The sequence below is a fragment of the Battus philenor genome, unplaced genomic scaffold (assembly GCF_028537555.1).
Source record: "Battus philenor isolate CCGP_79_NKW_IND1 unplaced genomic scaffold, ilBatPhil1.0.hap1 SCAF_23, whole genome shotgun sequence".
Lineage (NCBI taxonomy): Eukaryota > Metazoa > Arthropoda > Insecta > Lepidoptera > Papilionidae > Battus > Battus philenor.
This window is the reverse complement of record NW_027181686.1, coordinates 9,492,815-9,516,286: the sequence shown is the minus strand read 5'-3', so window position 1 is coordinate 9,516,286 and position 23,472 is coordinate 9,492,815. Positions and strand designations below refer to the sequence as shown.

Sequence of the window (23,472 nt, the reverse complement as noted above, 5' to 3'; positions counted from 1 at the left end):
TCTCATGTTATGTTATATTTAGTATATGCTGTATTACATCTTGTCGAGCCAAGCTGTATATGAAGTTACAAATTGCTAGTATATATGCAAAACTTCTCCCTTTTCTTGCAATTTCTTGAGAGAATACTTGAATAAATCGTATTACAAAATTTTGATTCAAATTTAAATTTTAATACACTTAAAGATGTATTTGTTATTACAAAAAACGTTTCGTTCCCCAGCGAAAACGTGACTTCTTTAATACCAAGATTTCTTAAACTAATAATGTTATAGTTATTTTCAAAAATATATTTCTGATGTGCCAAATTACATGCCGAGGACTATACAAAAATCTTGCCTTCCTGGGTTTACTAAAGGAGAATTAATTCAGACATTATATCTGGCCTTAATTTTAGTTCTAAGTAGTCAATAAACTTTTTAAATGACCAAGTGAACATTGCCAATACGCGATTTAAATTTTAGCATTATATTTGTTATGGAAAACTGCATTCAAATTTATTTAAAAGTATTAAATCTAAGGCCAAGATTGAGTGAATTGCCAGGATATCTATTAAACGCCAACGCAACACTGACTGAAAAAGGTAATAACCATTTATTAGTCTACATTGCCATTGACCGCGTATTTTATTTGGATGAAGGCGGTGCGGTGCACATCTCGCAATGTCGATCTACATTTTTGTGCAAATTAAATCATAACTAAACGACTTAATCCACTTAATGTCATCGAATTTACATAAAATCATTGAAAATTGCAACACCAAGTTTTAAATAAACATTGCTATTTTTTTAGTCTTTATTACGATTTTGGCGGTTAAATAAATATATCATCATTCATGTGGTATGGTCATTTGATGAAGTAGTAAATCAATTATAACAAATATTTTTTTTCCGTTTAAATTGATTTATTACTTTTATCTTTGTTTAAGTAATAAAATAAAGACTATTAATTCACAGTTTAAAAACAATTGACATTATTATGCTGAAGTTCTACAAAGTTTTTATACATTGCGGTAAACTTGCTAAAGAAAGGCGTATTTCGATCAGACTTGTTTTGACAGTATAATCAGATGTTTGGACTTCGAATGCAAATGACGCTGCGAATGTTTTTAAAAACTTATTCTCTTTAAACACAGTGTAAAAAAAACTAGAGTAAAGAGTTTTTAATGGAGGGATATTTCGGTGACCGATGTAACCGTGATTATAATCATCAAAGGATTGTGTCACTTGACATCAATTTTGTTCTATGTTACAATATTTGTCAGCAAGAAGTTTTTACATAATAAATACAATCTTCTTCTTTAATTAACCCAAACATGGCCAAGATGACCATTTGGTAGACGCAGCGAGGGTAGCCCCCAACTAGAAAGACCATCCATCGTGGGGAGACCTATGGCTTGCAGTGAGCGTCTATCCGTCTATATGATGATGATGCTGATCATGATATAAATGACAGTTTTTTAAGTGTGTGATTCTGTTGCAGGCGATGCGGGGTTGGTGCGCGCGTTGGAGCGGTGGGAGGGCGCGTGTCCGGTGGCTGGCGGCGCTACTGTGCTGGGCTGGGCTGGCAGCAGTCGCTCTGCCGCGTCTGCAGGCGCCTCCCGCACCCCGACACGTGCCTCCTGCGCCCCCTTCACGACTCCTGCTGCAGTCAGAGGCGGCTGCCTCCACACCAGCAGTTGTCACACCCCCACTTCCTGCCACAGACACGCGCGTCCTCACAGAAGACGAACTGCGAGCCGATGCCGAACGCCGCCTCCCTTCCCTCCCGCTCGCCTACTGGCATCGACATAAAGACGACAAAAACAAATTCTACAAGAAGAAGGACTGCGCCCCCTTTCCTTCTATATACGACTTAGAGTTCCACAACACCTACTGGCAAACGTTGCGTGCCAGTGACGGCGTGTTCCATCTGTATGGCGCGTATATGGACGCGAGGAACACGTCTCGCATCGGTCCAGCTGTAAGAGTACTGACTGTACATGACAGAATTAAACCTTCACTCGCGACCCATTGCCAGCTCTGGTTTGAAGAGCGCGAGGCGCCGGTGGTCGTCCGCAACCTAGAATACAAGTACGTGTGGAACAGCAAGTGGGGCAACTACCGCGATCACGTATTGCAGCCGTACCTGCTGGCCTGTGTTCTGCCGGCCGAAGTCCGGCACCTGATTCCGGCCTCGGTGTCCATCGTGGAAAACCCTTGCGACCGTGCCACCAATAACCTGCGCGTGCATTACGATCGCCCTGCCCCACCCGCAACCAAAAAAGAATTTGCGGTCTGCGTCAAAGGCCTTGACTTCCTACACGAAGACCTCTCCGTCCGCCTGGTCGAATGGATCGAGCTCGTACGTATATTAGGCGCCGATAAGATTTTCTTCTATGAACTCCAGGTGCATCCGAATATAACGAAAGTTCTCGACTATTACAAGGGCCTCGGTGCAGTCGAGGTAACCCCTATTACGCTGCCTGGCGGCCAGCCAAACATACCCGGCCTGCAGCACATGTATCTGAAAAAGAAAACGACGCACAAGCGTCAGATGGAGCTGATTCCCTACAACGACTGCCTGTACCGGCACATGTATGAGTACAGGTGGCTTGCGTTGCTGGATATCGACGAGGTGATCGTCCCGCTGGAGGATGACGACTGGAGTGGGCTGATGAAGCGCATTCTGCCGCTGTCCGTGCCGGCGGCGGGCAAACCAGCGCGCTCGTCGTACCACGCGTCGAATTTGTACTTCCTTGACTCACTGCGGCACGAGCACGGGTGGGAGGAAGGCGTGCCGCGCTACCTACACATGCTGCAGCACGTGTACCGCACGCGCAACTTCACGAAGCCTGGCCAGTACGTGAAGGCGTTCCACGAGACGGAGAGGGTGTTGGCGCTGCACAACCACTTCCCCCTGGCTTGCCTGGGCGGCGCGTGCTCGTCGTACGCGCTGGAGACCCGGCATGCGCGCCTGCAACACTACCGCGCAGACTGTGTCACAGCGCTCAGCAAGTCATGCGCCGAGCTGCGAGCGCAGCCCGTGCGGGACACTGCACTGTGGCGCTGGCGCGGCCCGCTGCAGGAGCGAGCGGAACATGCGCTGCGGGACCTCGGCTTCCTGCCACCTCACCGGTGACACCTCGCACCTATACTCCAGCGCTTAGTCTTTAACTATCCGATGCTAGTATTAAACGTATTTTTATAGTGCTTGCGTGTTTTCTTATTTCTTTTACCTTAAAAATATATTCTGTATCTTGGTAAATTCTGGCAAGCAATCGAACATTAATTGCCGGCTCAATCCGGAGAAAAAACTAATATACAGTCATAGTTGCAATCAAATACTTTACCGGCTTGTTCGAAGAGGGTACCTAACGATTGATTGTATGACCAGTCATACGCTCACTAAATGTCCGGTACTATATTATGCGCTGCGCACACCAAAGATGTAGCTAGCTTCATTCGTAAAAAACACAAGCCTCTACTCATCGGGTATAAATCTTCGCGATATAGTCGACGTCTCCACCAGTTTGTCTCAGGGTACTATTACTTAGGTTTAAAATTGAAAAACTTAACCATCTAGTCTCATATCGCTTATGAACTGTCCAGTTTCATATGTCGAAAAAGAAAGAAAACACTAAAATACGTCTTTAGACATAAACTAAACCTCATTCCACACATCATGTATTATGTATGTATGTAACTTTGGTATTATGCTGCAATCCCCGTTTCGAAAAAATAGTAGGACATCGCCTAACATTTTTGTAATACTCCATAAATAGGTATGTTTTTCGCCACATACTGACCGAATTGAGAACCAAGCTGCGCTTCGAAGTTACTCAGGAATACTTTAATTACTTCCTACATCCGTCTTCAAAATCACAAAGGGCGACAAAGTAGTTGAAAATAGCAACAAACCATTTTAAAACACAATGTAATATTATATTAAACAATAAATTTAACAAATACACATAAATAAAACAATATTTAAAATCAAAATTGGCGTTTTTTTTTAAAATAATTAATGCACATCTTTATTCTTAACCGATGTTTTTTCAAATCTTATTTAAGTTTAATAAGTTTAACAAGTGACAAGTTTGTTACATTACATTTGTATCTTTAGGATAATGTACTAATGTAAATTAATACAATCATGCAGATTTTTTTTTAATAAATTACAAAGAAATACGAGTACCAGACAACCTCAAGTGTTGGTGATGTTAAATATGTATACACTTGATTTACATTTGTCGATTTCAATTTACTTTTGCAATTCTTTTTGAAGCATACGAAGGACTTTCCTTTCCAATAACTTGAACTTATCACAATAAGATTATTAAGGTTAACTATAGGTCAATAAGTAACCTAGTATCTAACTTAAAAATTCAAAATAATCATCCGACAAAAATTCTTAAATATTATATATCAAAAAACTAAACGCAAAAAGCTTCATAATATTTAAATTAATTTGACACTGTGCAATGCATAGATATTAATTGTCAATTAACATTCCGCCATCCCACCGCAGGGTTAGGATTAAATAAAATAAACAGTTTCTAGTAGAGAAAAATGAAAGTTAAAAGTATAATTAATTTACGCTGGATATGTGAAATGGTATGCTCCACTGCTTCAGTTGCGCGGAGAAAATTTTATAGCACTATAATTGTAACATAGAAGTTAACTAGACGCATTTTGCAGTAATTATAATAGTTAAAATCAAATTATTTTGTGTTTAACTAAAATATATCCTCAGATTACAATGTATTATAAATATTCATTAAAATAACCTGTTAGAACTTTGCTAAAATATGCAAATTGGATTTTTTTCTATATATTATGATCTGAGTAATAAAGTAGTCTTCGAACGTAAAAACTAGCCTAGTAATAGCTCCTTCCTTTTTCTTAAAAGAACTTACGTCATATTCAGACGGAAGTACTGAATCATACGATCTGAATCATTCACTTAAAGCGTAAATATAACAAATAACTAAACGTCCCAATAAGTGGATAAACCCACTAAAAGAATCCAACCTTTTTTCCGCCATTTATAACGACGGATATTATAAAGTCTGTGTAACGAATTAGTGTACTTTAATTTACGAATTTCAAAGGAGAATTTAAAAACATACACGTTCAATCGCCACAGACGACCGAACCGCCGAAATTGTTATACATACATTTATATATGCTTTGATTTCCTTTATAAAAACGTATAGTATGCAATTAATTCGTATAGTTCCTGGTATTATCATATTTAAATATTTAGCCTAACTATAAAAAAAACGCATAATAGTAGTGTACTACAGCGACATCTATTACTAGATATTCAAAACTTAATGCCCAACACAACAGTTTTGGTTTTCAAATACACCGATAGATAGCACTGAACTATTAATGTGTGTATACATCCGTCAATTATTAAAATTAAAATGGAAACGAAGGAGTAAATTAAATAAACTAGTAATTAATTGCAAGGAAAGGTAAGATAAGTAAATTTTTGCCAAGTGTCATCTGCATAATTTCTAATTATCAACATATGACACTTGATTTATTATTTGTTACACATTCATAGCTTTTGGTTCGAATTTAATTTATTTTAAACATTTGGAATTAATTTTTTGAACTAATTATTCTTTTGTAATTATTTAAGAATTACAACAACTGGTGATAAAAATCTTTTTTGCATGTGTATGTATTGTGTTTATTATAAATATTGTAAGTACCATAACGATGCACAGATCTTCTGCCTTATATTAACACGCGTTATTCTTTACTGATTGAAGGAAGCTGCAGCTGATATTTCCAAAAAATTTAAAGTATTTTTTATAATCTGTTTACCACTGTACTGTTATGATTGAGAGGTCTCACTTAATAACAGATATATATTCTGCCCGTAATTAATCAACTTTATTTTGAGAGAGAATAATAATTAAAAATATGCATAACCGGAGTTTCACATCTGAGCTCATTAGCAAGTTCATAATTGCTGAGCCACGAAGAGGCCTATGCATATATTTTTTTTATAGTTGAAGCAAGAACGAAAGTAACCGAGATAGTACAGTGGATTGACAATTTGAAGTAGCATTAGGCAGCTCGCAGAGCTGGCAGCTGGTACGTTAAAGTTCTGGAGTAAAGACTACGGGCAGGCAAGCGCGATCTTGGAAGAACTAGGAAGTTGAATAAAAGACTGTTACATTTGTCGGAATATGTTGAATACTGGCCGCTTGTTTAGGAAGTCTAAAGAGGTGTCTAGTGGTGGAAGTCCAGAACTGAAATGATGATGAACGAGCCAAGATCACTTGAAAATTTAGATATCAAATTAAAATTTAACAACCATTTTTATATTTTGTCTCATTGAAAGAATTACCTAAATACTTTATGAATTTATTTCTTTATTTATTTATACAATTATTTACAAAGTACAACGACGAATTTAACGCCAAAGGCTTTCTTTACTAGTCAACTATCTAGACGATACAGAGTTAAATTAATAAAGTTAGGTTAACTAAATAAAAATCATTAAAAAAATAAGTAAAGAAATATGCAAGTAGGAAAACGTCCACTGCTGGATATTTAAAACCCCATAGATATCCAATAAAACTGATGGAAAGTCGCCTGTACACAGTCTTCCATAAACCGTAATGAGGTCTGTTTACCTTATAGGAGGATTTGCTACACTGTTCTGGTCGATCCGTGGTTTCCACTCCTGAACCTTAGGGTCGCATCAGTTCTGCGCGCTATGTGGCCAGTCCACTGCAACTTAAATTTGAAATTCATTGGGTTTAGATGTAAATATAACTACTTATATATATTATAATAAAGCACGGATTAAATTACGACTTATATTCGTCTTTAAATCAATTGCATCAATTTCTAATCAGGTTGCTTGTTGTAAATTTTAATAACTTAACATGGTTATTTACACTTTAAGATATTTATATAAATAAACATTAATTTATTACAAATCAATTAAATTGAAAACATAATTTTTAATGGAAATTTATTCAATTTAACTATAAAGGTTGAGAACCACTGAGGTATGATAAGAGGAAAGCTGATAGTAAGAGGATGCTTGTTATTACAAAGGCCAAGGCTGAGTTATCAGTACCACCTACATTTGAAGAATAATTTTGGACGCAGATACAGTATACGCCGTATTTGTAACCAACGGTCTTCTTTAGTTTTAGAAAATTTCACCGTGCACCTATGCATGCATATATTAGGAGGAAAGAAAAGTAATGTCGCTTTCTTAAGTTAAATTCACACGACTACATTATTAACAAGTTTTTATTTTTAATCAACAATATATTCAACTTCGTTGTCAACAACCTATTGCCATCTAGTATACAAATTTTCAATTCTGGAGCGGTAAAAATCAATCGGTGTCTCTGTAAAATATGTCAACAGAAACGACCTTACTTTCCGGTACACCTAATATAAAAGATTTCCACCTATGTACAGACTCATCACGATATCTCTGAAACTATATAACTTACAGACTTGATATTATGTTCAAATATTCCTTTTATCTAGTAGTAGTCAGCTAAGAATACACGAAATTATATTTGTAAGGTATGTTAACTGTGTTTTATAGGCATTCTCTGCCGATCATCCTATGGTAGCGTAGATATAACCTGTTGTCATTATTCTATATTCACGAGAAATGGTGTTATAAAATCATCACCGCGCTCTGCAAAATAGATGTAACCTTACAGCGCAGTCTTCGTCATTATCATTTTAACCGTAGGACATCCATAGCTGGCCATAGGCATTTTCAATTATTACACACAAATGGGACCACGTGCCAGTCTCGTCATCACGAATGAAAAAAAACCCAGGTCATGAACTTCAGGACCGTTTTGTCGCCTAACAGTGCATTGAACTCTAACATAAACGTACTTAACCTTGGCTTATCTGTTTCTAATTGCTGATAGTGTTTCATTTTGGAGCAAAATTAATCTGTTGTCGAAATTATATCCATCAGAAATTTATTTTATTGGATGAATTAAAATTTTCACATAAGGTAATCTACCACATATTTAGATAAATATTGCCTCAAATCTGAAAAAAACAATCTTAAGAACTCAGCGGAATTTTTTTTTAGATATTTAAATTTAGATTTTAATAGTAAAATACATATTCAATTGACATCGAAATAGCCCAGAAGCGAATATATTATCTTGTTGTGTGCTACCTTCTATGATGTGATTTACAGTGTAGTAACCATGTTTTTTAAATCTTGTTGTTTCAATTTACATTTTATTTAAACAAAAATTCAAAATTTAAAATATTTTTAAGAATTTTTATTGAAGTAACATTTTATGCACGTTTGAATCTTCGATTATTTTAACATTATAAGTAGTAAGCTACCACCAGCAGGGAATAATGATCTGTTGAGAAGTGCCGGCCAGAAATATAACAGTTGCTCTTTTTAAATGAAATTTAACAATAACATTTAAAAAAAAACATAACATTACATCATCCTTAAACGCTATATAAAAGAAACGTCAGTTTTTGAAAATGGTGGATTAATGTAAATTCACTAAGAATTAGTAGTAACTTTGTAATAAAGTAATATATAAATAATTTCAATACGAATACCACAAAATGATTCAAATACTTTTACTGAATTGAAATGCTAACTTTAAGGCACTTCTTATACCTATTTAGAAATCTATTAAAACGTGGAATATCACTTATTAATCATATTATGTTTAACTAAATCACGTAAACAATTGAATGAAATACTTTTTTGTGGTTCAAAATTATTTATAAAGATTTTGAAATTATTTTAGAATAAAGATAATTAAACTTTTAATAAAAGGCAAACTTTTTTTCAGTTATTATTTATTTTCCTCACAGACTGTATTTTATCCCCCTTTAAAGCTTTTACTATTTATTTTCAATCGCCCTATTATCGCCCGTAGAAAAAATTATTGACTCAAAAATAAAGAGTCTAAAATTAGATTGTAAAATCACAATGATTTAGAATCTTAACACAAATTTAGTAACTCTAATATTCTATACAGATATTTATTGAACCCTTGCAATGACTATATAAAATACAAAAGAGATGTTCATGGAATTTGATTCGATTTTGTTAGAAACATTTCCAGCATAACCCTCTATATGACTCGTTGTTATGTAATGTTGCTTAATTGCATATAATAAATTCAAGAAGTTTATTCATCATCATTCCATCCATATGACATCAATTTTTGGACATAGGCCTCTCCCTATAGACTTCCAGGAGGTAGGGAGGAAGGGATCGACCTTAACACGGTTGTCCAAGTTAATTAAATGTAAAAATTATTTTAATTTTTTGTAAAAATGTGAAGGATTTTTTAGTCAAAAAAATATTAAGAATGAATTGTTCTTATACTATATTAACAATATTGTTAATGTGATCACATGAAACAATATCTCTTAGTTTGTTGTTAGGTATACTTAGATCAGGATGTCATGAAAGTCCATTATAAGTTACTTCAATCTGATTTTATATTCTATCTAATTACACTCTTCTAGCACTCTTCTCCTGGCGTAGATATTGATATAATATATAAATACCATTGTTGCAGATCACAAACGCCTCATCCATATCGTATCTAATGTTATAAATATTATAATCATTGTCGTTAGCATGTCGAGTCACGTTACCCACGAAACAGCGCTCAGTGCGAGCTGTGTCGATATTAAGCTAGCCTATTATTAAGCATTGTGTACATTCAATATAAATATATAGACATATACATATACATATACGACCTTCACGGTTTTGCACCACGATGACAAAGGCTGCCCAAAAAAAAATATATTTTGGTACAATTTGATTCTACATTGGTAATGTCCAACTATACATATGAGCGAAAATCAGCTTAATTTTGGACTAGGTTTCCAAAAGCAGCATTGGTTAGAACATTTCCGTGGAAAATTAATACAGGTAAAGACCACACTAGGCTACAACGTAGTACAAACAAGTACTACTACCTAGTCAACGAAATAACTAGGAATAAATAGGTAGTAAATATGTAAGCGTTGGAGGTACAAGCGACAGACATAAAAACGAAATCACAACCTGCTGAAGGTAAATCCGTAATTAGGTTTAGGCGTATAAAGAGGAAGGCCTGACAAGAGCGAACATAAACAAATTTCTAGAACAGGCTTCTAAAGCGGCATTTGTATCATCTTCAAAAAAGTAAGGAGAGGAATCTGGTAAGCAAATACATTGCAAATATCTCTGGGCATGCTATGCCGGTTGTCAGCCTCCAGCACCGTACCTGGCTCCCCTTCCAAACATGCGTCAGACCCAGCACCCTCACGGTAAATACGCGAAATGGTCTGTCAATAAACTGATTTAAAAAGCCAGATATTATATAACACCGCTGTGTTTTTAGTATGGTAAGTCCAAACGAAAGACACAATAAATTGCACCAAATTCACAACGTACAATACGTGCAACTAAAAGTTTTATCATTATCAAGTCAGTAGATAAACGTCTAGTAACTTGTGCCTTAGCTTACCACAAAGATTACCACGATGATCAGTTTTGAGCTGTTTATGTGGTTGCCACTCGAGAACCTTTCGATTCGATCTCGCAGTGAACTTCCTTGCACAGCCATCTTCATTGCTCAAAAAAAGTTTAATAAAGAGAAATATGTTAAAAATCAGGAAAACATACATAACAAGATCAGAAATCTCTGAAAACGTCGTTACGGTTTTCTGAAACTATGCTATGTCCGAAGTGTGTTGTACAAAAAATATTTAAGAGATTTCGGACACTCTATCTTTTTAAAAACACCATCAAGGTTATTTGTAATTCATCATCCTCATTTCAGACTAGATCCACCGCTGGACATAGATTTTGAAACCGGTCCGAAGCGGCCTGAGCAATGTTGTCTGGTCACCTTGTAGATAGACATCCAACGCTGCTTTTGGTAATTAATTTATCAATTGTCGTTATATAAATAGTAGATCACAATGAATTAAATATTAACAATTGTAATTAGAAATCCATAAAATGTTTCTGGTGACAACCCTGTGAGGAGTCCCATGTATGGTACAACAATGGTAGGAGCACGAAGGGAGCGTGGACAGCACATTGTGGCCTAAGGAACAGTCTGCTCTTATCCAACTACGACGCAGGCGAGAAGGTGAGTTATTAAACTGTTTGTTTTTTAAATTATGAGTAAAATATAAAGAATATATTCTTCGTTTTCATATCTACGATATGGAAAGATGAAAAACAATGTGTATTTCTCTCCTATTTTTCCATGGAATTACAACAACTTACCCGGGTACAATAAGATGTCCCCATGAAATTTCCCTAGGCGCTGTTAGAAGTGGCCAGCATTCACTGCCTTCCGATGACTTTCACTAAGTTGTCTATCTACCTTTTATATATTATACATTGTCTATGTCTCCAAAACTCCACCTTCTATTGCGGTTTGGGAATAGTAGCAGCCAATCATAAAAATAGAAAAGTCCAAAAATATTGTCGCCTATTAAAAATTCGCGTACGTGTTTGGTTGATCTGCAGTATATGATTGGGTTGAGTACTCTTATAATATCTTGCCTGTATTAAATTTAAGCCAAGCAAGGAATAAAAATGTTTTTTGTTCCATTTATTTCTATATGGGTCGATTGGTGTAAAAATTTCGAATGGGCGAATATATAAAATAGTTTAGAGACAGTCAATCATCCTATGACTATTCATATATAATATGTCATTACAATAAACGTTAAAAGATAAAATTAAAACAAAGAGACTTTTCACGAGAAATTATGTTCAATTTCCGAAAACAAACTAGAAGTGTGACGTGAGGCAGCTAGTGTTGAAATACCATTTTAAACCATAGTATCATATGTAGCACTTTGAATCGTATCCTTATCTACTGTAATCGTGACTCTTTATTGAAAGTTATTGGCACCCTATGTTACGCCATCTATGCCGGTCTTAGACGTTGTATATTGCATGGGCTACTGAGGTATCAGCATATCTCGGACCTAACATTTGGCTTTAATACCACTTAGTACCAGAATTTATCGCTGTCCATGTGTCTCCGAAAAACTTGAAAATCCGCTAAAAGCGGAAATGTGAGTGGACACTTCGAGTTTCATCCGTATACGAGCAGTCTACAGAATTTGTAGCATTTGGCTTTAATACCACTTAGTACCAGAATTTATCGCTCTCCATATGTCTCTGAAAAACTTGAAAATCCGCTAAAAGCGGAAATGTGAGTGGACACTTCGAGTTTCATCCGTATACGAGCAGTCTACAGAATTTGTAGCATTTGGCTTTAATACCACTTAGTACCAGAATTTATCGCTCTCCATATGTCTCTGAAAAACTTGAAAATCCGCTAAAAGCGGAAATGTGAGTGGACACTTCGAGTTTCATCCGTATACGAGCAGTCTACAGAATTTGTAGCATTTGGCTTTAATACCACTTAGTACCAGAATTTATCGCTCTCCATATGTCTCTGAAAAACTTGAAAATCCGCTAAAAGCGGAAATGTGAGTGGACACTTCGAGTTTCATCCGTATACGAGCAGTCTACAGAATTTGTAGCATTTGGCTTTAATACCACTTAGTACCAGAATTTATCGCTCTCCATATGTCTCTGAAAAACTTGAAAATCCGCTAAAAGCGGAAATGTGAGTGGACACTTCGAGTTTCATCCGTATACGAGCAGTCTACAGAATTTGTAGCATTTGGCTTTAATACCACTTAGTACCAGAATTTATCGCTCTCCATATGTCTCTGAAAAACTTGAAAATCCGCTCAAAGCGGAAATGTAAGTTCACACTTCGAGTTTCATCAGTATACGAGCAGCCTACAGAATCAGAAACATTTGGCTTTAATACCACTTAGTACCAGAATTTATAGTTCTCCATATGTCTCCGAAAAATTTGAAAATCCGCTCAAAACGGAAATGTGAGTACACATTTCGAGTTTCATCAGTATACGAGAAGCCTACATAATATGTAACATTTGGCTTTAATACCACTTAGTGCCAGAATTTATAGCTCTCCATATGTCTCCGAAAAACTTAAAAAACCGCTCAAAGCGGAAATGTGAGTGCACATTTCGAGTTTCATCGGTATACGAGCAGCCTACAGAATTTGTAGCATTTGACTTTGGTACCACTTAGTAACAATTTGTAGCTGTCTTTCTGATGTGTCCGAAAATCTTAAAAACACAGTAAAGACAGTAAAAAACTTCAAAGCATTTGAAAAAGTAACTGAATTTGTGGAGCAGTTTGCAAATGTCGCGATAGAACATTTTTATGTATTAATTTATGTGTAAGTAGGTATGTATAGGTACTATACACAGAACACGTAATAGTCATAATGTTTGTTTAGCAACAGAACTATTCGACCTTCATTAGAAATGAGTAAACATTGTGCATTTACTTGCTTGTTTATCGCTGGCAGCTGGATAGGTCGGCTCCAATTAACTGCGCCTGTAATTGGCTGACCTCCTCATTACCACATGTGACGCCGCAAAGTCCAGTGCGCATTCGACAGCATGGGTGCACCGCGAACATGACCAGAAATCAACTACGACGATTCATATGTTGCATACATATCATGTTTCATTAACGCAATCATTTCACTACACGTTACATAAATATTTTCTAGATCAACTTTTACATATGAACTTTATCGATCTGGACATGATCAAAATGTCAAAGTGTATAGATAGAAGCCAAAATCAAATTGAACTTATCTAATATCACTTAATTTAACTAAAACGCTGCTATATGAAATTCAAGTGCGTTCTCCTATAGGCTAATCTAATCTGTTTAAAAATTAGTACATAGCAACTCGAGCCGAGGCTTTCGTGGGAGCTTTCGAACTTAGCTACCTTAAAATAAGGCTTGAACTTAAGAATTCTAAAATGCCACATAGAAAGCAGTGAAAATCCGGTATAAAAATCTTATTTCGTTCTCAAGTTATCAATTTTTGTGAACGTGAATTGTCATATGATGCTTTCCGAAGGTCATCTTAGTGACCTACCTATCTTCAACTAGACTAAAAGATTTAAGCACGCAAAGAGAGACCAAAGCTCTCCAACACTTATTTTTTTTTTAATTCTTGATTATATATATGACAAACATTTCAAAACATTTAAAAATGGAAGCATGCACGAGAGTCGGGTCGAAAATAAAAAAATGGTCTCCTTTCTTTGTCCAAAATGCACAATTTAAATTAAGAATGTTCTTGAAATTTATCGCGTCAAGACACGAATTGTATTCGTATAGTGAAACACAGCGGGAAGGTCGGAGGTCGGTGGACCATTCCAAGATAGTTGAGCTCTGATAGCACGACCTAGGCAATGACCGTCCGACGGCAATTTAAGGCGTTGCGTCATTTGTTTTTGGATATTGGTGACCATCTTTACGAGGAAATTTACTATCAAGTTACATGGATTTCTTATTTATGTGAAATACCAGCTATTTAAGATATAAAGGCCCGTCCCATTCCAATGTACAAAATAACAATAATGTAACGTATTTCGGACTGGTCACTTTATATAGAGTGGATTGAAATAGGTCTAAGTAACTATAAAGCTTTTTGTTGACAAATGAGCTAAGCATTTACCTCTTTTAAGCTTTTGCAACTGCAACAATAACCGATCACCCTGTATATATTATACATAAAAAATTGAGCAAATTGACCGAAACACCACCTCCCGGACAGTGTTGAGGTATGTACTTAATTTATTCATAAAATATACGATAAATATAATAATTGTGTGATCAAAATATGCCCACCAAACAGGGTGCCTTTTACGACAAAATAAATTTGCAGCAAGTGAACTGTCAACACGCGAACTTCACAGCGAACTGTCAAACGCACGAAGATCACAGCAAACACTAATGGTCAGTTTCAATACTTAGACATTTTATTTTTTTAAATAATCAAACTTTCTTCGTAATTTTCCTTTCTAAGGAAACTAAAAAGATTAATGAAAATTTTTAAGTTATGGAACTAGAAATGAAACCTATGTTATAAATTTTAATATAATTTTTTTGATCTAGTCAAATTTTTTAATAGCCGTCTATTAGAGATATTATAGATACCATACACATCAACCACAAGAGTACTTTGACCATAAGTCATTATAAATATTTAGCTGTGACGTTCAAGCCAAATTTAATTGCCTATCTCTATACATTATTAAATATTTAAAAGGTAGACAATAGAATTTTTATAAAAATTAATGTTATAATTACGTAATTAATATTGTTATATTATTATTATTTTACAACATTTATTTATTACCTTCACTACATGATATTTTCAATTCTTACTTAAATAAAGAATACAGAAATTAAATAACCCACCTACTTCATCGGTTCAGCCCATTTACATACACTTACACGTATTTCCATTACATTTATATTATTTTTGGATTGTTAAATTTATTCCGTATTTAAATCGTTAAACATTACATTAGAAGCTTATAATTTCATTTTATTTCAGACTCTTTATGTACGAGTATTTAATTAAAATCCAAAGAAATATTACGGAGCAATTTATAAGTAAAATAATCAATTTAATAACAATATTATTTATTAAAATAGAAGAAGACGTATTAATAGCTGTTTAACTATTAAATATTATGTTGATTGATTTTCAAAAATCGAAAATGTAAATCGGACTCACTTTATATTTGACAATTAAAAGGTTGACTTAGCCCTAAGCATTATTATACTACAACAATCGTTTCAGCCTATAGATAGATGTCCATGGAAGGATGTACCATAATCGCCAGGCTTGGTAAGCGGGTTAGAGATCACAGTGTGGTATCATGGTTAGAAAACGACGCTTCTGCTCATTCTCTGGAAACTTGTTTGTTAGCACTGGCTATCGTATATAATTCATGCACAGTGTGATTCAAAAGATTGTGGCCTAGGAATCGAACACGTGAACTACGATAGCTATTCTGTTTTGTTTACAATGGCCCCCGTTTTGGGGGCCTATCATTCCCCGTCCATAGTGTGGGAAAGAGTATTTAGAACATCGGGTTAAATGAGTTTTTTTAGTTTTTAAATTATTTTTATTTTACATTCTCTTTAATCCTTCACGTTGTCTTTTATTCCTTCCTTTTATGCTTCACATGATCTGATTCCTAGACCATTCTTTATTAATTATTTTTAGATAGACAGACTTTCTTATATATTTTACTTTAATTTATTTATATTCTCTGTTAACATTAATTTTTATTTTTCTATCCTTATATAAATTTATTTCTTGACTTTTGCTAGTCTTATCATTTCTTCTAATTTTAAGTTGCGAGTCTGTTTTCGGCTACCACTGTTCAATTGGTTAATACCATACCTAAATAATTATCTAGGACAACCGTCTCTAAGCATCCATTAAGATAATTACTGAATTGTTTCTCGTAAACAAACATGTTTTTAATGCATTTGACATTGTAAATACATATTAATTATCAATAATCTAATTAATTTGTTTGCAGTTATATTATGATAAAAATATCGAGTATTTTATATAGCAACCTAATAGTTGTTTAGATTTAATATGATTTTAATAATTACATCTTTATTTTTCTCCTATTAGAAGTTAGTCTTCACGAAATATAAATTATGAGATTTTGGTATGACAAAATAGATGAAGTTTTTCTGTACATCTACAACTGTCATTATTTATATATTTTGTAATATAATAAGGTTATAGTACGTTACATACGTATAAAGTAACTAAATAAGGTTTAATTATAATAAAACATTAATATATACACAAACCGAGATTTAAAGAACAAATTTGGCTTACCATAAAATAAATGTAGTAGGTTATTTTTTTTATATATTTTAAAATTACCTAATGTGGATATAAATATTCACACTCATGAACTGTTGTCAGAGTGGTCGCATGTAGCTCGGTGTTTGGGGTAAAAATTCATTTATTGAGATTTAGTGGCAGTTTTAATAAGAACAGTTCAACTTCTTGAAGCCAAACGTTCCCTTCACTCACTTCAGTCAGTCGATAATAATATTTTTTTTATTTTGAATTCTTTAAGATTAAAAACGTTGCTTCCCTGCACCCAAGAATATTTACATATATATATATTTATATACATGTACATACACACACACACACACATATATATATATATATATATATATATATATTTATATATATATATATAAAGAGGGAGAGAGAGCGTAGCGTAAGGACTCTTACACAGACTGCTTTAAGATCATCGGAAGATGCTGGATGCAGACCGTTATTAACCGGTCCTATTTGAAATTAATAGGGAAAGCCTACGATTAATAGTAACTTTGTTTATACCAATGTCAGGTTCTTGTGTTAAATGAACCCTCAGGGGAATATAAACTATTTCCTTACGCTATTTTATGCAGCATAAAGCATTTAAGATGAGACAACGGTATATCTATCATTATTACGAACGCAGATGTGCTATTTCTTGTATCTTTGGCTTTTACCTCTAAAAAGTGCGTATAACTAACGCCTTTATATTATTACCCTATGCAAGAATAAAGATTCGATAATTTTTGCCTTGTATTAGGGTGACCGGACAGTAATGTCATTTTTGTCGACAGGTTTTTACAGAAAAACCGATTTATTTTTACCGCTTCAGCAAAAGGTTGTTAATAACGAAGGTGTATATATTGTTGATTAGAAATAAAAAATGTAGTGTTGTGAATTTAACTTAAGAAAGCGACATTACTTTCCGGTCCTACTAATACATAGCAATAGATTGTTTACATAAATGCCGTAATAACACTTAAACAACTATTAAGTTTATTATTTATATGATTTATACATTACTAGCTGTCTAGCTTCGCGTAGCATAAATTATAATTTTTTATGAAATATACATTTTTAATAAACCCTGCTATGACTTCTTTGTATATCTAGTGTTGATATACAATAAAGGGCAAATAAATAGACTGTCTAAACTAGACTAAATTACCAGTACTCCCAAATGGAAAGTGTGGTGTGTTTTGTTTGCTGATCAAAAATTTGAACAGTAACAAAAAACACACTCTGCACATAGACTGTGTCGTCGACAAACTTTAGACATGCGTACAGCGTTAGATAGTACTGAAAATAAAGGAAAGAAAAAAAAGAAAGGTATTCGCAACGGGTATGGTATTATAGTTAAATCAAAATTTATATAAATTTTATAAATATTTTAATTTATACAAAATGGGTCCCATTTGTTAAAATTTTTATAACTATGGCTTTATATAAGAATTGAAGAGTCTAGAGAGTACTAATAGAACTGTTGAATGTTTGTGGAATTATAGTTGATTCACATAAACGGACGCAACCAGCGGCCACCTGGTCATTAGACGTCGACCCCGGAACTCTGCGCTATCGTATTGATAGAACACATTACTAATTGTTGGTAAACAGTTCGCAGGGCGTTGTTCAGGAAAATTTCACTTAGCCGGGACCCGATATCACTCCCCTCCCCTCCTCCGCGGAGGAAGGCGTGATATATAAGCAGCTCGCGCCCTACATCCGGCACACTCCTTCGGGCACTATCGTCACATTCACAACTCCCCTCACTAGCAGAAAAATGGCCAAATTCATCGTACTTCTCGCCACCATCGCTCTGGTAAGTCTACTCATTTATTCATATTATTTTTAACCTTGAATAACTTGTGATAACGTCATAAGAAGAATGCTTCAACGGCCAAATTTAATAGAAATTAAATTCAAATTGAGTCCCTTATATTAGTTTCCTTTAACATAAAATTAGTAACAACGAGGGTCCCAAACGCACACAGGTCTGAGCTTACAACAAACTTAGTCTAGCTTTTTAGCAATTACTTTCATAAATTTAATAAAATAATTAGAGAAATTCGTTCCCAAATTCTATTATCACTTAAACAAAACCACCACCGACAGTTATGCAATTTTATTTTAATTTTGCAATATTTTTTAACATGTACTTAATAACATATTTTTTTATTCTAAAGGCGCAAGCGCATCTCGTCCGCCGCGATGCTCCTTCGCCTTTGCAGGACCTGCAAAAGCACGCCGAGGAGTTCCAGAAAGTATTCTCTGACCAATTGAACACTATCGCCTCTTCCAAAAACACACAGGAAGTACAAAAGGCATTCAAAGAAGGCACGGACTCGTTGCTCGCTCAGCTGACATCTTTCACCGACTCCCTACAAAGTGCTGTAAGTAAAATGTTTTCACCAACCAATCCAGAAATTATTTTTGGGTACGTCGATTCAAATTCCAACACCCACGTTAAAACGTAGTCTCCAACTTTGCGCTGCATTAGCAGGCCAACAGTCACTCAATGATAATCGGTCATTTAGAGCTATGCTCGGGATTTCTCTACGAGATTGACTCTGGAATGAGGAGATCTCACGAAAGAAAATAATCTATATTGCCCAGCTTATTGGCAAGTTGGAGTAGCAGTAGTCAGGCCACACATCGCGTAGGATAATTGAGCTGGCTTTAAGTTTCGGAATGGAGATCATCCGGCGAGCGAAGACGTACATAAAAAGTAAATGACCTTGTTAAGGTCGACAGAAGACTCCGAATGTAGCTTCCAACCAGTCCTATCGCCAAGCGTCTTAAAATGCTGTTTTTAATTGTAATTTAAATATGTTGGTATTATGATAAATAGTTTTACTTGTCAAAAAACAGATGAAATTTAGTACATTTACCTTAAAAACCAAAAAAATCTCTCCAGCCTAACGATATTTTCTGATATTAAATCTCCGGTCACGGCGGGTAAAGGTCACGCATATTACAAATTCTTACTCTGATTATCATGCCCGTATTGACATTCAATGTTACTAAATCACGTTTGCCAGAATTTAACATTTTAAATAATAATGAAAATTAGTGAAAATTATCGACATATATTTATGATTACTTAAATTAGTGACGGGCTGAAACCTTGCAAGATGAATAAAGAAAACATGAAACCGCTTGTCAAGGATAATCTATACCGCAAATCTGACAAACTAAAACAACAAGCTGGAATAAAGTTTTCTTAACTTGCCTTTTGTCTCTTATGTAATACAGGTGTCACCCTTTTTGCACTATTTAGGCTTTAATTCTTTACAGTATACGGAAATATATCATGCTTTTGTTTCCTGATTTACATTAGAAGGCATTAATTCTGCGTTCCTACAATGTCAACCGCATATTATCATTCCATATGTGTACCATATTGTACATACGTGATTTAAATTATGCATTGTGCATTCCAAGCATGTACTAGCCAAATAAAGCAACGTCTGCCAGATTTGCCATTGTTCTTTTTAGTTATCTCTTTAATTATGCGGATATAGGACTTCGAGATACATTTAGATCTCACATAAATCTCATAAAAATGGAATTAGTAACGCATATCTTTAAAGACCTCCCATCACGCTTCCTTGGGTGTTGAGTATTGTCTTCGCCAAAAGGCGCACTTAGTGGGAGTTCTGTATATATTATATTTATAAATGTATTGGTTTCGAAATAAAGTACAATAACACAAATACATTTTTATGACCATGATATCTAAGGCAGTAAAGAAGCAGGATCTAAGAGACCAAATCGCAATTTCACAAGTGAATACATTCAGTAAAACATGGTAGACGTTTACAGAGTTCTTGCCCGAATATCATGAAATTTTCTGTATTTTACCGTTTATAATAATTGTATAAGGGATATCATCGTTATTTAGTTGTTTTTACGATATAATAAAAATGTTTCTGTGTACCATAGACATGTTAAAGCATATAAGCAAAGTTCTTGGCATTCCCCATATGTGTGCCGGGTCCTTCGTATAGCAGGGAGATTTATCACCCGTATAGCAGGTTAAGAGAGGCCCTCATACATTTGCGTTCACCTTTACCAAGCACATTCCTCAAACTACGTTACCATACTTGAAATGATCCTACTAATACTATTATTAAAGAAGGAAAGGAGCTGAAGTTCACTTTTTTGACAGGCCAAAAACTTTAGCGAGATATAGAGAGTTCGTTCTTGAAGGAAGGAGAGAGAGATACTTTCGCTTTACTACATACAAATTTACTCCTCGTTATTTCGTACTTTTTCACTTTAACTGAGTGGTCTGTCGGAATATTTGATTATCAGGGAACAGTATGTTCTATTATATGTTTTAATGTTAAGCAATGATTTCAAACTAGAAACATATTGTCACGGACTTCGTATTGTTTCTCAATTGGTGTAATATTTGTCCATTTTATTTACTAATTTTAATATAAAAATGGAAAAACAGTATAAACTTTTTTCATGGATCCTGAAATGCATTTTTTTATTCTAAATATGTTAATGAATTTTCACAGATAAGTGACGCTAATGGTAAGGTCAAAGAAGCTTTAGAGCAAGCGAAGACCAACGTCCAGCGTTCCGCCGAGGAGTTACGCCGTGCCCACCCTGAGGTCGAACAGCAGGCCGTCGCTCTGCGCGACAAGCTACAGTCCGCCGTCCAAAGCACAGTCCAGGTATATTTTAATTACTCATCACCTTAGATATAATGGTTCCTGGGTTTCGAAGAATTTGCTATTTCGAAGATTTTCGAGAACTGTTGATGCTGCCAACTATAAAACAATCCCTCCCTGGACATCCAAACATCGCGCTATTCTGAGACCAAAACTAGCTCTTGACTGCCCAGATAACAATAAGACAGACCTACAACCGCAGCCGTTCAATAACAACCCCCATTCTTCCTAGATAGATGCGTTGCTGGAATATACACCACCTCTCTCAGTCCTAACGCTTTCCGAACTGACAGAAATGTTAACCAGGCTATAGCAACCGACCAAGTAAAGGTTCTTCCTTCCCTGACGCTTTTGAGTCCGAATGCAAAACAACTACTGATAGCCCAAATAAAGAACCTCCCGCGGAGACCCTTGCGCCAGACCACTCCGTGGAGCGCCCACCTAAGTGATCTATGAGCTTGACGGTAAAACTGCATGTGATGCCGGGCCCGAAAGTAGGTTCCCAAGGAAGCCCTCTAGCTAAGTTATTTAAACGACGTTTAGGTGCCTTCCACATTCTGTCCCCAAGCATGCGGGATCTGTATATGCCAATAAAGGAAACGTATAAATCTTATCCGAAAAAAGCTTTGTAAAACTCATTATTCAAAGAACCGACGGTTGTCCATCATTCAAAAGTCGATAATATAAAATATGTCGGATATTCTAAATCTAAACAATAATTCGAAAAATCATTAGAATATCGTTATCGTTCGAAAATATAATAAAATAGCATCATGTATGACGCTTAGATTTTTGAAGTTGTATTTCTATTCGAAAATTTGGTGAAAGTGCTACCGAAACTGACGTACCGCGCCTTAGGTATGCGCATAACGAGACGGGGGGATCAACTGCTTTGTTCCGTCATTCTCCCATCAAATTGTATAGGCGGCACTTACGCTCTTTTATCCCCGGCCCCAATCATGTATACCGGTACCAATACAATAAAGTAGTTTTAATTATGTCTATATCTCCGTACGGTACACAGTTTCATAAAGACGATTACGACTTTTGTTTTAATAGTGGATTCATTAAATATTACTTTTATTTTATTTATGATTAATAAAATTTTAGACATATTTGAATTTACTACATTAAGTCTTTAGTTGAATATACTGTTATAAGCGGCTGTTTCGTTTTAAACAGGAATCACAGAAGTTAGCGAAGGAAGTGGCTTCCAACCTCGAGCAGACCAACGCCAAGCTGGCCCCGAAGATCAAGGCCGCTTACGACGACTTCGTGAAACAAGCCGAACAGGTCCAGAAGAATCTCCACGAGGCCGCCTCAAAGCAATAAGCAACTATAGCTTTCCCATAACATACCTAACCATCATATAATGCAATAAACTTAGTAATAACCACAATATATTCTTTTATTGTATTACATTAAAATCGCTATAAAATGATTATTCAAACATTACACCATTAACGAATTCTAAAGTATTTTAGCTACATTACCAGAAGACGACCAGATAAATTCGACAAATAGTTAGCTATTGGGAAAGTAGACGGTAAAAGACCACTTTGGCGATCACATATCCAATTTCATCACCTGTCTGATCAAGACAAATCAATAACTATATTCTACTATTACTACTGCCCTGAAGAAAACAGAGTGTAAGTCAAGTAAATTTTTGACCTGGCTTACATCTCTGCCTATTGAGCATCATTCATCAGGGCCGAGGGACACTGAGGTCTTTAACCTTAGGGCGAGGTATTGTGAACCTCCGGAAGCCCCCCCCCCCATCAAAACGAAAAAAAAGAAAAGGCTAAATGTGATCCTTGAAAAAATGAGAAATGGGATCCATGCCCCACAGGGAGTCAATATGATTGTTAAGGAAGTCCATTCGAAAATGAACTTTACACAAGTTTAAACCTTTCGCTTCGTTATAAAAATTTTGTATTTTAAATAGGGACCATAAGAATGTTAGAAAGGCATGGAAAAAAAAGTTGGGCAACACACTTCTAGAGGTATAT

At 35.3% G+C, this 23,472-nt stretch overlaps 2 protein-coding genes across 4 annotated transcripts in view; both read left to right on the top strand.

Annotated features, from left to right (window-relative positions):
- The window catches only part of LOC137924097 (uncharacterized), a 76,889-nt gene extending 73,700 nt beyond the window's left edge, over window positions 1-3,189 (top strand). For all 3 annotated transcript variants that reach the window (XM_068767420.1, XM_068767419.1, XM_068767418.1), the window contains one exon: window positions 1,481-3,189. In XM_068767420.1, the coding sequence (XP_068623521.1) occupies window positions 1,484-3,118 (1,635 nt within the window). In that variant the 5' untranslated portion in view covers window positions 1,481-1,483 and the 3' untranslated portion in view covers window positions 3,119-3,189. The remainder of the gene's footprint in view (window positions 1-1,480) is intronic.
- A 15,298-nt stretch (window positions 3,190-18,487) lies between these two features.
- Window positions 18,488-22,859, top strand: LOC137924315 (apolipophorin-3-like). Its single transcript, XM_068767706.1, has 4 exons — window positions 18,488-18,597; window positions 18,962-19,168; window positions 21,305-21,463; window positions 22,643-22,859. The coding sequence occupies exons 1-4, from the start codon at window positions 18,559-18,561 to the stop codon at window positions 22,790-22,792; spliced, it is 555 nt and encodes a 184-aa protein (XP_068623807.1). The 5' UTR covers window positions 18,488-18,558; the 3' UTR covers window positions 22,793-22,859.
- The last annotated feature ends 613 nt before the right edge of the window (window positions 22,860-23,472 follow it).